Here is a 14,873-nt window from a genome sequence, read left to right on the forward strand (position 1 = left end):
AGGGGAATATAAAATAAAGTAATGACAAGGGGCACTTTAATTTAATAAAAGGATGTTCCCTGCAAGCGGCAAGTCTCTGGAGGCACTAGGGTTCCACCCAGTCAATACATTCGCCTCGCAGAGGAAGACAAGAGTGGTGCGTCAATCAGGTAGGTCCCTGACAACAATGCATTAAAATAGTCTCCCATTCCCTGCAATGTAGTAAAATGTTAATGAGGTCAAATATCTAAAAACGCATTCTAATTGGTTTATGGCATCATACACTGTCAGCAGCAAGGAAGTATTTAATTTTTGTGATTCAAATATAGCACAATATAAGCGGTAATTACAGCTAACTACACTATAGCTTACTAAGGCCCTGATTTAATATTTTGGGATGTTTTCTAAATGATTTCATATTATTTGATAAGCTTTTAAAATAAAAACATTTCAAAATATTAAAATATAAAAAAATATATTGTATATAAAAACCTATATTTTAAAATATATTCTAAGTATTTAAATATTTTTCAAAATATTAAAATATCCAAAAATATATTGTATATAAAAAATATATATATATCAAAATATATTTTAAATTTTTAAAAATATTTTTCAAAATATTAAATCATTGGAAAAGCTTATCCAAAAAAAATAAATCAAGGTCTTAATAGATGGAAATAATATTATTTAAGAGTATTTTTGTAAGTTTATTTATATAAGGAAATGTCCTGTGACACTTCTGCTGAGTAAAAATATATTCAACCTTTTCGCTATATGGTTACATATAGCTCTAAAAATATCAATGCAGCCAATGTAAGGCATGAGGGCTATAAACAAAATAAAATATAGTTGTCAAACACCAGTTATAGTGATGTAATAATTAAAACATGATGAAGGCATCCGAGTACAGTATAAACCTCACATACTGAACTATGTGAATTTTCTATGGAATACATGACTGAGATATTATTCATGGGATTTAGATTTTAATAAGGATGCTGTCATACAAATTAGTGTTATAGTGAAGAAATGTGGAACTGGAAAGGATGGATTGGAAATAAGCAGAATTTAGAAATTTTACATTAGATTCTGTTCCTATAGGAGCACCCCCCTTCCTCCACACCCCATTGTAAGTAGTCTACGCATTTTAGAACAGTTTTACCTTACCAGGGATCCCTTAGGGGGCGCTCTCTCCCTCCCTACAGCTTATAGTGAGAGCAGTAGTGAGAGGTTGATTGGCTGTCCTGAGCTAAGCCCTGCAGTGCAGACCTACCTCATTGGCCTAGAGCATCAAGTGTTTGCTCTCAGCTAATGAGCTAAGCACTGCATTGCAGAGCTTAGCTCAGGCAGAGAGCTTCCAGCAGAGCTGGGGAGTGGCTAACAACAGTTCCAAGGTAATTAAAATCATTCTGAGGACCTTTCTCATAACAATACTCAAATGGTTTGACTACTACTGGGCACTCAAATGGCAGATGAAATTTAATGTTGAAAAATGCAAAGTTATGCACTTCGGCGTAAAGAATGCACAAGCAACATATACCCTTAATGAATGCAAATTAGGGATAACAACACATGAAAAGGACTTGGGAATTGTTATAGACAACAAACTATGCAACAATATGCAATGTCAATCAGCAGTGGCTAAGGCCAGTAAGGTATTGTCATGCATGAAAAAGAGCATTCATTCTCAGTATGAGAATATCATTTTGCCTCTTTATAAATCACTGGTAAGACCACAAATTGAATATGCTGTGCAATTTTGCACACCTGTTCTAAAGAAGGATATTATGGCACTAGAAAAAATGCAAAGGCGGGCTACAAAATTAATAAAAGGAATGGAATATATCAGCTATGAAGAAAGGTTAACAAATTTAAACCTCTTTAGTTTAGAAAAACATTGCCTAAGAGGGGATATGATAACATTATACAAATATATTCGGGGCCAATACAAACCATTATGTGGAAATCTATTCACAAACCGGACTTTACATAGGACACAAGGTCATGCGTTTAGACTGGAAGAAAGAAGATTTCGTCTAAGGCAAAGAAAAGGTTTTTTTACTGTAAGAACAATAAGGATGTGGAATTCTCTGCCTGAAGAAGTGGTTTTATCAGAGTCTATACAGATGTTCAAACAGCAACTAGATGCATACTTGCAAAAACAGAATATTCAAGGATATCATTTTTCAATGTAGGCTAATAGCTGCTTGTTCCAAGGATTAATCTGACTGCCATTCTGGGGTCAATAAGGATTTTTTTTCCTAGCAAAATTGGAAGTGCTTCAGACTGGGTTTTATTGCCTTCTTTTGGATCAACAGCAAAAAACATATGTGAGGAAGGCTGAACTTTATGGACGCATGTCTCTTTTCAGCTATGTAACTATGTAATATACAGACTGCAAACACCATGACCACTTTAATTTACTGGAGTGGTCATGGTGCTTGAAGTAGCATATGGTCATATCATTATACCTTTAATAATAAAAATAAATACTCCTCTCTCAAACAAGGCTTACTACAATGTTGGTGTATTATAACCATAGCACTAGTAATGACAATAACAAAATAATAGTAATAACAACAGTTCACATGTTTAATAAGCACTTGTCCCCATGAAACGCCACATTTTTAATGTTAAATATATATTTACATGCTGTCTGCATACTGTAAGGAATGTGTATTCCTGAGGTACTTGCTTGGCTGCACTGGCCTGAAACTCTGCATCAAGGTAGTAAATTAACTGTATCACTGACACAGTTCATAGTGTGAAAGGTTAAAAGAGGATCTTAAAGGTCATAGTTCAAGATAGCTACAGAGCTACAAGCTGCAGATACAGTCCCAATGAACACAATTATTGCTATCAGTTATCGTTTTGCAACATTGCAACCTGGTCTCTTGGAAATGAGACTCGTAGAAACAATTTGCAAGGGTTAAACAGTCTGAAGTTCCATGGAATGTTCATTTTTATGTAGAACATAGCTAATCCACAAGGGAATCTTAAGCGCGAGGTCATAATGTAATAAAGCCATTGGAGTGGTCTTATAAACAAATGTTCCTTTATTTTGATAGAGAGCTGTCCAGACATGATGCACCTTTTCAGATGATATGAATATCAGCCTGCATGCGTAAGGCCCTGGTTTTTGAATAGGTATTGCTAGTCATCGGATGTGACGTCAATGTCTTTAGAGCTGTCCTGACATGTCGCCATTCTCCATCTGTTAATATGCTGGCTGCTTTTCCTTTTTTGCTGAGACTCGGGACACTCCTCTTCTAGCTTTTGACGCTTGTGTTTCGTTCTTCGGTTCTGAAACCAAACTTTTACCTGTTGAAAATGAAATAAAACATTTTTTAAAAAAGAATTAAAATCTTTAATTTAAAAGCAAATTTCCTCTCTTGTCAAACTTCTACTTTAGTATGAACATTACAAATATTTAGAATTTAAAAAAAAAAATCAATCTACAAGTAACGAAGCTGCATGAAACAATAGAAAGCCTGATTATTTATTTTATCAAATAGCCAGGAAAATAAGCATACTTCATTGTATGAACAGTAGGTAAGTAGGAGATAGAGAACCCTTGACCATCATGTCTCCGGTTAGTATAAAACTTGAAGGATACCAGATGGTAATGGCAGATTTGGTTGTTCTTTTGAAAATCTTTATTGACATCATAGCAACACACAAATATTTCACTAAATATGTCAAAGTAACATCCAACAGCAATATATTATTTTATTGCTCATACCCCGTATAACGATCCAGACATGAACGGATAAAAGACAATATGACCCTATACAAGCTCCAATTTGTAAATAGTCATACCTTAACTGGAAAATAATAATTAAAGGATCTTCTCCCCGTGTAACCCCTCCCGTGGAATAATTATCACTTTATATATCCCTCCTCACCCATTATATACTAGTCTTTAATCAGAATAGTAAATAGTTTGAACAGTTATCCATAAATCCCTGAATAAATGGCTAATAAAAAAGGTACATTACTCATAGCAATAACAAAAAAAACAAAAACAAACAATACAACATATTGCATATGAGGGGCCCTATCCCAATTACCATTATGGCAGATTTGCTTAATAACTGACGAGAGAGGAATAATAGGTATAGGTCAGGGATAGGCAACCTTCGGCTCTCCAGATGTTGTGGACTACATCCCCCATAATGCTCTTACACACATAATGCTGGCAAAGCATCATGGGAGGTGTAGTCCAAAACATCTGGAGAGACGAAGGTTGCCTATCCCTGGTATAGGTTATCCTCCGTGGAAATTTTCTTAACAATAGTTAAGATTTCACTGCAATACAACAATTGTCCAGTCCATAGGCTGGCAGTATTGCTTGGTTGGCAATATTGCTTCCTCAGAATGCTTGCTTGGTAGTATAGGGAGAGGTATTAGCAGTAGAAAGAGGGAAGTGCTCATGCCATTGCACAAAACACTGGAAAGGTTAAAGGATCTTAACATGTATAGCTTGGAGGAAAGTGAGACGGGGGGATATGATATAAACATTTAAATACATAAAGGGAATCAACACAGTAAAGGAGGAGACTATATTTAAAAGAAGAAAAACTACCACAACAAGATGACATAGTTTTAAATTAGAGGGACAAAGGTTTAAAAATAATATCAGGAAGTATTACTTTACTGAGAGGGTAGTGGATGCATGGAATAGAATTCCAACTGAAGTGGTAGAAGTTAAGACAGTAAAGGAGTTTAAGCATGCGTGGGATAGGCATAAGGCTATCCTAACTATAAGATAAGGCTAGGGACTAATGAAAGGATTTAGAAAATTGGGCAGACTAGATGGGCCGAATGGTTCTTATCTGCCGTCACATTCTATATTTCTATGTTTCTATTCCTGATCAATGGCTGGTAGCAGTGATGAGCATAGGACGAGAATTCTTCCTGAAAAATGGCAATTTTCTATGAAAGCAGCCCTGTGAAAAGAATATCAGATAGTCTGACAATAGGACGGGAATTTTCCTGATCAAAGTATTATGACGACTATGGTATAAGTCATACTGTATGGATCAAGGCAACGTTCTTCACCATATCTATCATGTACAACAGTTACATCTCTAGCTATGTAAATAAAAACGCAATTCTCTTTTTGTGTAATTACTCTATCGGAGTACGCTTATTACAGGCTCTTACTCCTAAACTCTTCTTATACTTAATGTAATGTTTCCACGTTGTAATTGAATGTTTCATTAATAAAGACTTTCAAAAACAATTAAATATTGTGATGATATAAGTAAAAAATAAATGGATGATCAAGTAGGCTGTGTTATTGAATAAATCACGACCTGTTTGTTAATTTGCCTTTTTTAAACATCTGATTCAACACCATTGGCTTGAGGAACATCTCCATCCATCTATTTAATCTAATTACTTTACCTTACCAACATTTAGAAATGATTCCTCTCTTCCACTAATGCATTAAACACATTTTCTTTCCATAAATATTAAGACCTATACATCACTGTGTAAAATCGTGTACCCAGATATATCAACATTGAATAAATGTCTACACTTATTTGACGCACTTTTCCAAAAAGCGCAAGATTTTTCAGCTATATATATCTTCTATGTTTTGCAGTCAAATGTAAAGTACTAGGAATTAATCACAACTTCTTATCCAGCAAGTCGAAGCTGTGAAAACAGGTTTTAAAGCTAATTTCTGCCCTGATTGTATTATTGGTTACTAGACTAAAAGGCTTCTAAAATTGGAGAAAACAGTGATTCATTAAGTTAAAAACATCTGCAAGAGGAAATAGAGTGGAATCCGAAGTATCTTAAATTTCGGCTACACATTTATATTTTTTTCTCTTGAACATATAGGGAATGATTTATTTAGAATAAAGTTCTGAGAGCTAGTGACATAAATTCCATTGGTTTCTTTGATTATATATATATAAAATATACTTTTCATACTGCTGACATTATCTTCCATCAATCTCAGCCAGTTACTGTGCATAGCAGCTAAGCTCTCCTTATACACTCCATAAAAACACATTTTGAATAGCACTGTAATGACACTGAAGTCTAATTAAGACAGAACCATTAAAAGGCTGCATTTTTTACACATTTAGGGCTGTTCACTGAAGTATGAATGTACATTAAATTCCCATTTTAGGCCAAAATCAATTTTCAATGGTTTCTCCAACCCATTTTCATTAAAGATAGAATAATGCACTATTGGCGTTAGTCTATCAGCCCCCCTACAAAAACACTCAAAGATTGTTTTTTACTTATCTTAACTCAGCGCTGGGCAAAGCTCCCAGGCGCTGCTTGGCACAGTTCTCATACAGAAGTCTTTGATTCGAGGATTTGAGCGGTTCAGAGCGCATGCTCTGTGCCTGCAAAGGAGGGGGGAAAGGGAGGGAGGCTTGCAGGGCAAAGATTTTTTTTTTAAATGCAAATGGGATTTTGGTGGCGCTCGGCCTGCAAGGGAGAAGCAGTTACGTCTGTCACCAGTGTGCAGTGCGTGTTGACGATAGATGTAATTTATGCATGGAATTGACATTAGGCCGCCCTATACAGAGTTCAGTGCTGCCTGAGTCACGTGTGCAAGTGGTGCAACTTCCCTTTGGCACACAATTAAAAGTATCTCCGGATGTGCAGAGTTTCAAACTGAAACACTGCACATCTTGACTCCTACCACCATGGCCACTTCAAAAAGCAGAAGTGGTCATGGTGGCTGAGTTAACCCTTTAAATTATAGCTGAATTGGAGAATGCTTTCAAGTTGGTTCCTTTGGCCTTAACTCTTAAATTACCTACAGATTCACTTACAATTCCTATCAAGTCACATATTACAGTTTTTAATTATGCGCAACAAATTTCTACTTGAGAGGAATTGTTGGTCCCTTTTCCAAGTGGCCATGATGTAATACTTGTCCTCAAAAGCCCCAACTTTTCCACAGCTGACATACTTATATATTTTCTCGGTGTATAATAAAAAAACATGTTACAGATTTAAATTGCTTCTTCTTATGTGGCAGGGTAGCCAGTTTAAAGGGAACATTCCAAGGACCTTAAACACTGTAACACTGTAACACTGTAAACCCACTGTAATGGCTATTGTGTCCCAATGTATGTAGTCAAAGCATTTAGTAACAATTTGACTTCTTACCTGGCGGGAGACAGCAGGACAGCTAACGGAAGGTTCTAGCTGGAGATTCGAATGCTCACTTCCGGATGAGAGGAGATTGAAAATGGCATACAGCAGACCCCACATAAGAAGTCAAACTGTTATTAAATGTTTTGACTGCTTAAACTGAGGTGGGTGCCCAGACACTGCTGACACCATAACCACTAAAGTGTTTGGAGTGTTCCTTTAATAGCAATATCAAGAAGACAATTATTTTATGAAAAAAAATGTAACATGTAAATGTAAAAACTGTTTTGCAGTTATCTGTACTGACCTTAAATTGACATAGAATTTTGAAAAATCTAAGCATTTTTTTTATAAATACATTAGACGTTAAGCACCATTTTCAATTCTACAGAGGAATAATTGCCATGGAAACTGAAAAACTGCCCATAATTCATAATGCTCACAGATTCACAAAAACAACACTGTTGGTCTTTATAGAGATAAGGTCACTGATCGCCTAAAAAGAGAATTTTTCTTGTGTTGAACATGTTTTACCTGAGTTTCTGTCAGACATAGACTGTTTGCAAGTTGCTTCCTTTCTGTTCCCACCACATAGTGGTTCTTCTCAAACGCTCCTTCGAGACGCAGAAGTTGGGAGGGAGAGAAAGCGGTTCTTATCCTTTTGGGTTTGCGTGAAAAGGGTCCCTGAAGCAAATAATTTTCTGGATTATTTTCTTCACCTGGAAAAAAAAACCAAGTCCAATATTTAGCATATGGCCATATATTCTAGATAACTAAATAAGCTTATTTACTGCTTTTATTTTTTTTTTAAAAATTCATGATAGAACTTCTCAGGTGTTCGAAATGGCCATTTTCATACAATAATTCAAGCTAACCTCGGATAAATAGTAGCAACCCTATTCAGTTGCTTAGTTCTAAACAGTAGAGAAAAACCTTACTGTGGCGATTTCCCCATGTTCCTGTATAATTTTTATTAAAATCCCAGCATTAATGGGATTTAATAGAAAATTATTCAAGCGGAATCCAGCAGCGAGGATTTGCAAATTGATAAATTAAACATTGATTTTGCCAAGTTGCCACATCCAGGTTTAGAACATGCATAATCTTACTTGAAGTTACCTTTCTCCCAAACGAATAAACAGACTCCAAAATCCTAAATATATATATTCCTAAATCAGTGTGTGAATGCGAATGTTCATGTGACAGTGTTGTAACGTACATGCTACAGTCATATAGTTACGCATTCTACTTTGCCAAATAAGATCATTTACCTTCCTTTTAAAGAACCTACAGAATTAGTAGTAAACCCAGACTCCTTTTCAACATCTTTTCAACATCTTTAACGCCCTACTCTTCCCGAATGCAACTTCCCCGCACACTATCCTCACAGCCAGAGATTGTGTCACTTCATTGAAAGGATTACATGATATCTCCCCTTTCCATTCTCCCCCAAACTCTACTTTTACCTGGTACAGGAACTCTCTACAATTATTTTATTATTTTGTACCCTACATAATTAAATTCCTACTACTAACTTTAACTCACAAATCCTTCAACACTTCCTTTTATCATTACATTTCCTGTTTAACGAATGAATACATCCCTTCTCAAGTTTGTCATTCTGCCAGTGACTTTCGCTTGTTCTCTGTTTATTTCCTCACTGTTGTTTTCTACAGGATTTCTCTCACTCTTATTGAATGCCCTACCACCTCCTGTTGGAGTGTGCAGTAGACTCCAGTCCTTTAAGAAGTCACTTAAAACCCACCTCTTTAGGAAAGCTTACCTAAAAGGAGCAGTCCCTTCTTCTTGCATCATTCAACATTATTTTTGGCGTTCAATTTCTAAATAAATATATAATGTAATTGTAAAGGGCTGCAGATATATGGGCAGTATATAAATGCTAATAATAAGGATAGTATTAATAATAAATTATAATCTTATGGGGAAGCAGGTGCATTAGGATCCTATGGGGAAGCAGGTGCATTAGGATCTTATGGGGAAGCAGGTGCATTAGGATACTATGGGGAAGCAGGTGCATTAGGATCCTATGGGGAAGCAGGTGCATTAGGATCCTATGGGGAAGCAGTTGCATTAGGATCCCCCAATGGTGTGACGTTGCTGGAGGAGGAGATGAAACAGGTAAGTATAAAAAAGGTGTTTGTCAACAGCAGGGGAGGGGGGGGGGAGGGGTGAGGGGCAGCAGAGAAAGAGGGACACTTTAGCATTAGGAATACAGTTTTGAATTCCTAACGCGATAGTATTTCTTTAAATAGGATCCTGGTTCAAATTAATTTCATTAATTATTTCTTCTGTTTTTAAAATGTATTAATAATCATCTGATGATGCAAAATACTAGTGTAATAAAAATATAGCTGATAAAGTAACTATCTTTAGCAACAAAGAGTGCTGCCAGTTCCCACAGGCCTTATAAGTCTGCTTTCAGGGGCGGACTGACCGGTCGGGCACTTCGGACATGGTCCGAGGGCCCGGCCGGGAGGGGGGCCCGCCATCAGGTGGCCCGGCCGCCCCTTTAAATGCTGCAACCGCCTGAGCGCTCTCCTAAGAGCGCTCAGGCGGCTGCAGCTTCTCACCTCCCCTCCCCTGTAGCGTGGCTGAGCGGCTTTCCGGTCCGCGGTGCTCGGCCGGAGTGATAGGAAAGTGCACACTGTGCACCTTCCTGTCAGTCCGGCCGGGTACAGGAAACAGAAACTTCAGAAGGAAACAGAAACTTCTGGTTAAAGCAGAGCAAAAAAACTGCTGTTTCGCAAAAGTGTTTTATGCTTTTATTGTCTTCTATCATACAATATATTCTAAGAATATATTGTATGATAGAAGACAATAAAAGCATAAAACACTTTTGCGAAACAGCAGTTTTTTTGCTCTGCTTTAACCAGAAGTTTCTGTTTCCTGTACCCGGCCGGACTGACAGGAAGGTGCACAGTGTGCACTTTCCTATCACTCCGGCCGAGCACCGCGGACCGGAAAGCCGCTCAGCCACGCTACAGGGAAGGGGGTAAAAAGAGAGAGGGAGGGTGGGGGTTAAGAGAGATGGAGGGGCGGGGGTTAAAAGAGAGAGGGAGGGGGGGGGTTAAAAGAGTGAGGGAGGGGGGCGGGGGGGGTTTAAAAGAGGGAGGGGGGCGGGGGTTAAAAGAGGGAGGGGGGCGGGGGTTAAAAGAGGGAGGGGGCGGGGGTTAAAAGAGAGAGGGAGGGGGTGGTTAAAAGAGAGAGGGGGGGTTAAAAGAGAGAGGGAGGGGGGGGTTAAAAGAGAGAGGGAGGGTGGGGGTTAAAAGAGAGAGGGAGGGTGGGGTTAAAAGAGAGAGGGAGGGGGTTTAAAAGAGAGAGAGAGGGGGGGTTAAAAGAGAGAGGGAGGGGGGGTTAAAAGAGAGAAGGAGGGGGGTTAAAAGAGAGAGGGGGTAAAAGAGAGAGGGAGGGGGGGTTAAAAGAGAGGGGGGTTAAAAGAGAGAGGGAGGGTTAAAAGAGAGGGGGGTTTAAAAGAGAGGGGGGGTTAAAAGAGAGAGGGGGTAAAAAGAGAGAGGGAGGGGGTAAGAAGAGAGAGGGAGGGGGGTAAGAAGAGAGAGGGAGGGGGTAAGAAGAGAGGAGGGGTAAGAGGAGAGGGAGGGGGGTAAGAAGAGAGGGAGGGGGGTAAGAAGAGAGGGAGGGGGGTAAGAGGAGGGAGGGGGGTAAGAGGAGGGAGGGGGGTTAAGAAGAGAGGGAGGGGGGTAAGAAGAGAGGGAGGGAGGGTAAAAAGAGGGGGAGGGGGGTAAAAAGAGGGGGAGGGAAGTAAGAAGAGAGAGAGGGGGGTAAGAAGGGAGGGGGGAGTAAGAAGGGAGGGGGGAGTAAGAAGGGGGTAAGAAGAGGGGGAGGGGGGGTAAGAAGAGGGGGAGGGGGGAGTAAGAGGAGGGCAATTGCCCCCTTCCCTGTCCGCAGGCACCGTGCGGGCAGCCGGCAGGGGAGGGAGGAAGAGAGGACCCGGGAGCTCAGCCTGCAGCTCCTCTGGGTCCTTCTTGCGCAAGCACAGATCGTTGCCGCGGTTACCACGGCAACGTTACGGCTCTTGCGAGAGTAAACTCTAGCCCTGGAGCTACGGGCTAGAGTTCACTCTCAACACTGTGACCACCAGGTATTCCTGGTGGTCGCAGTGGTGAGAGTGAACTCTAGCCCAATAAACACACTGCCCCCACACACCATACACATTCACACACTGCCCCCCATACACACACACTGCCCCCACACAGACCATACACATTTACACACAGTGCCTCACACACACACACATACACTGCCCACCCATACACACACAGCCCCCCATACTAACATTGCCACATACATACACAGCCCCCTCGTACACACATTGCCCCCCACACCCTACACATTCACACACACTGAACCTTTCACACACACACACTGCACCCCTTACACATTGCACCACTGCTCCTATACCCTACTACAGCCTCATATCCCAGCAGACCCCAGGTAAGTTGTTAAACTGTTCTTAAACGGTTTGACTACTTACTCTAGGAGGGGGGCCCGGCCCTCCTGGCACCATAACGACTACACAGAGCAGTAGTGGTTATTGTGCATGGATTATTTCTTTAAATAATCCACGAGTGCCCCAGTAGCCAGCAAGCCAGCCAGCCCACAGGCCGGCCAGCCAGCCAGCCAGCCCACAGGCTGGCCAGCCAGCCAGCCCACAGGCCACCAGTTAGGCTTAAAGCTAGCAAGCCACAGCCTGCCAGCCAGCAAGCCACAGCCTGCCAGCCGCAGCCAGCAAGCCCACAGCCTGCCGGCAGTAGCCAGCAAGCCCACAGCCTGCCAGCAAGCCCACAGCCTGCCAGCCGCAGCCAGTAAGCCCACAGCCTTCCAGCAAGCCCACAGACTGCCAGCCAGCAACAGTAATTAAGGTAAGAGGAGCCAACTTGGCCTAGGTATCAGCGAGCTATGTTGTGTTGCTATATTGTGAATAGGAACCAGAGTGTTGGAGAGACCTCCCTCCAGGCCCCATTAGACTCCATTGTAGTCTCTAATGGGACCTGGAGGAAATTCTTTCTAACACACTCTCTAAAGGACACTGAGATAGCCTCTGCTAGAATGCTCCCCCCCTCCATGGCCCATTAGCCCTCAATTGTAGTCTCTACTGGAGCCTGGAGGCGACTGTTTCCAGCAGGGACACTGAGATGGCCTCTGTTAGAAAGACCCCCTTCCAAGCCTATTAGACTCCATTGTAGTCTCTAATAGGGCCTGGAGGGTATTCTTTCTAACACACTCTCTAAAGGACACTGAGATAGCCTCTGCTAGAAAGACCCCCCTCCATGGCCCATTAGCCCTCAAATGTAGTCTCTACTGGGGCCTTGAAGGGATTATTGCACTTTTGTTCCTTGTGTCTAAAGATTGTGTAGGGTGTGGCTGGAGGCGGTGCATGGAGGCGGGACATGGGTGGCGCTTGCTGCGGAGTATGGGTGGGGCCTGTAAGGGGGCCCTTGATTTATTTTGCCCGGGGGCCCTGAGGGTTCTCAGTCCGCCCCTGTCTGCTTTATACATAACTTCAAAGGGTCCCTGTTCAGGAGGGACAGTCTCTATTTTGGTCCGAAATTATTCTGTCCCTTTTTTCTTTCCTAATGAGTGTATAACCAAGTTTCATGGTGATAATATTTACGGTATTGTATCGTTAAACTACAATATATTCGTTTAGACATCAGTCTATGTAAATATTTAAATAAGATTATTGTTGTGTTAAATTTCAATTTATTTGCATAAATCATTATTAATAAATAACCCAAAATTTCTCAGGACAGCCCCACTCCTGGCCACACCTGCACTCATCTTCTTAAAATTAAAGTGTGCCTCTTTGTCCATTTTAAATGTTGGGCGGTGTATTCATACATAGTACATTTTTCAAACATTTTTAAAGGAACGCTCCGGTCACTATAACAACTTCATAAAAATCAAGCGGTTATGGTACCAGGAGGTTTCTGGTGCTGGTTTACCTTTAGGGGTTTAATTGTTAATGAATAGTTTAATCCCAAAAGCTACTCAACAGCGCAATTTTGCTCTGCCCCTAAAAAAAAATCTGCTTTCTGAAAATCTTCAAAATGGAAGCCTTGGACTGCTGAGGGCAGGAGCATCTCTGATTGGCTTAGAGTGGTCAGCTGATGCTCTAAGCCAATCAGTAGCTCACCATTCATAAAATGGCTTGAGAAAGATTTCAATGAATTTGTTATGGTGCCCGGAAGGTCCCTTCAAGTGTCTAGCTATTTAAGGTAGGATGATTTCAATCTAGGCAGCTCTAGTGCTCATTTTTAAAACCGCACCAACATTTTATGGTTTATTAATGTCACTATATTTTTTTCATTATTTATTTACTTTTTTGTGTTTTTAGTTTTTGTGATGGATTTATGGAGACAGGCTTTTGCTATTTGGTGGCAGCTTGTTATTGGTCCCTCTGGCAAAATTAGAAATCATTCTGTCTTTTGGTATTACAACTGTAATTTTCAAAAGGTCAAATAGCTAGCAATTCAGAATTGGGTAGAAATATTTTAAAAGCCTTCAAAGTTTACCTCCCAGCTACAGGAATCAAAACAATAATTAAAATAAGAGAGACGGTAATGGGGTTCATTCACTAAGCTGTTAATTACACTAAAATATTACGGGATTTCCAAAATGTTAGCTTGAACTTCTTAAAGGGGCACACAAGCCACCATAACTCATTGTTGTGGTTATGGTGCAAACCGTCTGCGTTAACCACACGTGCAGTTTGGACCAAAACATTTTCAAGAGGTTTTGGAAATTGAGGCTCTCTCACCACCTGCAGCCCATCCTCTTTATTGTGGCTCTTTTTTAATGCATTAAAAAGATAATACATTGAAATTGACTCTGTAGAAACCCAGACAACTTTACCTTAATGAAATGGTTTGGGTGCCGTGCCCTTCTAGTTTTAACCCTGCAAGTGAAATTATTGTCATTATCAACAGCAAGAGCTTGGCAGAGCTGTTCCTGACTTTATTTGTTTCTATTTATTCATAACTTTATTCTCTCTCACAAAAGGAGAGAGAGCTCAAACCAAGTTGTGCTTGCAATGGGCTTATGATGCAGGCAATCCTTGGATAATATTGATATAGCCATCCGGGAACTCTCATTGAGGGCTGGCTGATTGACAGAAGCCGGAGGCGGAGTTACATCCTAGCAAAAAAATAGGGTTATTCACTAAAATGAGAATTTCAAATCTAAGGCCAAAGTAGACTTTTAGACTTTAAAAATTTGTTTGGCTAATTTAACCTTTAATTTGAAATCCACTTTGAATTAATGCTGAATTTTCACATTAATGAATAACTCTATCTATATCTCTGATATCTACATTTCAAAATGAAGCGCTGCTCAAAGTCTTTTCACTATAACCACTACAGTACTTGGAAGAATTCTTTAGAAATATTTTACTGCCAAACATGTATGTTATAGCAACACTGAAAAAAAGCAGCCTTACTTAAAGGATCACTATAGTGTCAGGAAAACAAACTCATTTTCCTGACACTATATCATCCTTTGGACCTCCACCCTCAGGGTCCCCCTCCCTTGGTGCTGAATAGGTAAAAACCCCTTCAGTTACTTACCTTAAGCCAATGCCGGGCTCCCTCGGCGCTGGTGACCTCTTCTCCACCGCCGACGTCAGCTCCCGAGTGGAGCAGAATGCGCATGCGCGGCAACAGCCGCGCACGCATTCAAACAGTCCATAGAAAAGCATTTCTCAATGCTTTACTATGGACATT

The 14,873-nt window shown here is 40.4% G+C and overlaps 1 protein-coding gene across 1 annotated transcript in view; it reads right to left on the reverse strand.

Moving 5' to 3' along the window:
* Positions 1–2,608: 2,608 nt before the first annotated feature.
* LOC134602410 (homeobox protein EMX1-like) overlaps positions 2,609–14,873 on the reverse strand; it is a 30,574-nt gene continuing 18,309 nt past the window's right edge. The window contains exons 2-3 of the mRNA XM_063447267.1: positions 7,648–7,832; positions 2,609–3,303 (exon numbers count right to left, since the gene is read on the reverse strand). Of these exons, the coding sequence (XP_063303337.1) occupies positions 3,136–3,303; positions 7,648–7,832 (353 nt within the window). The 3' untranslated portion in view covers positions 2,609–3,135. The remainder of the gene's footprint in view (positions 3,304–7,647; positions 7,833–14,873) is intronic.

This window comes from Pelobates fuscus, chromosome 3, assembly GCF_036172605.1.
Source record: "Pelobates fuscus isolate aPelFus1 chromosome 3, aPelFus1.pri, whole genome shotgun sequence".
In the NCBI taxonomy this organism is placed as follows: domain Eukaryota; kingdom Metazoa; phylum Chordata; class Amphibia; order Anura; family Pelobatidae; genus Pelobates; species Pelobates fuscus.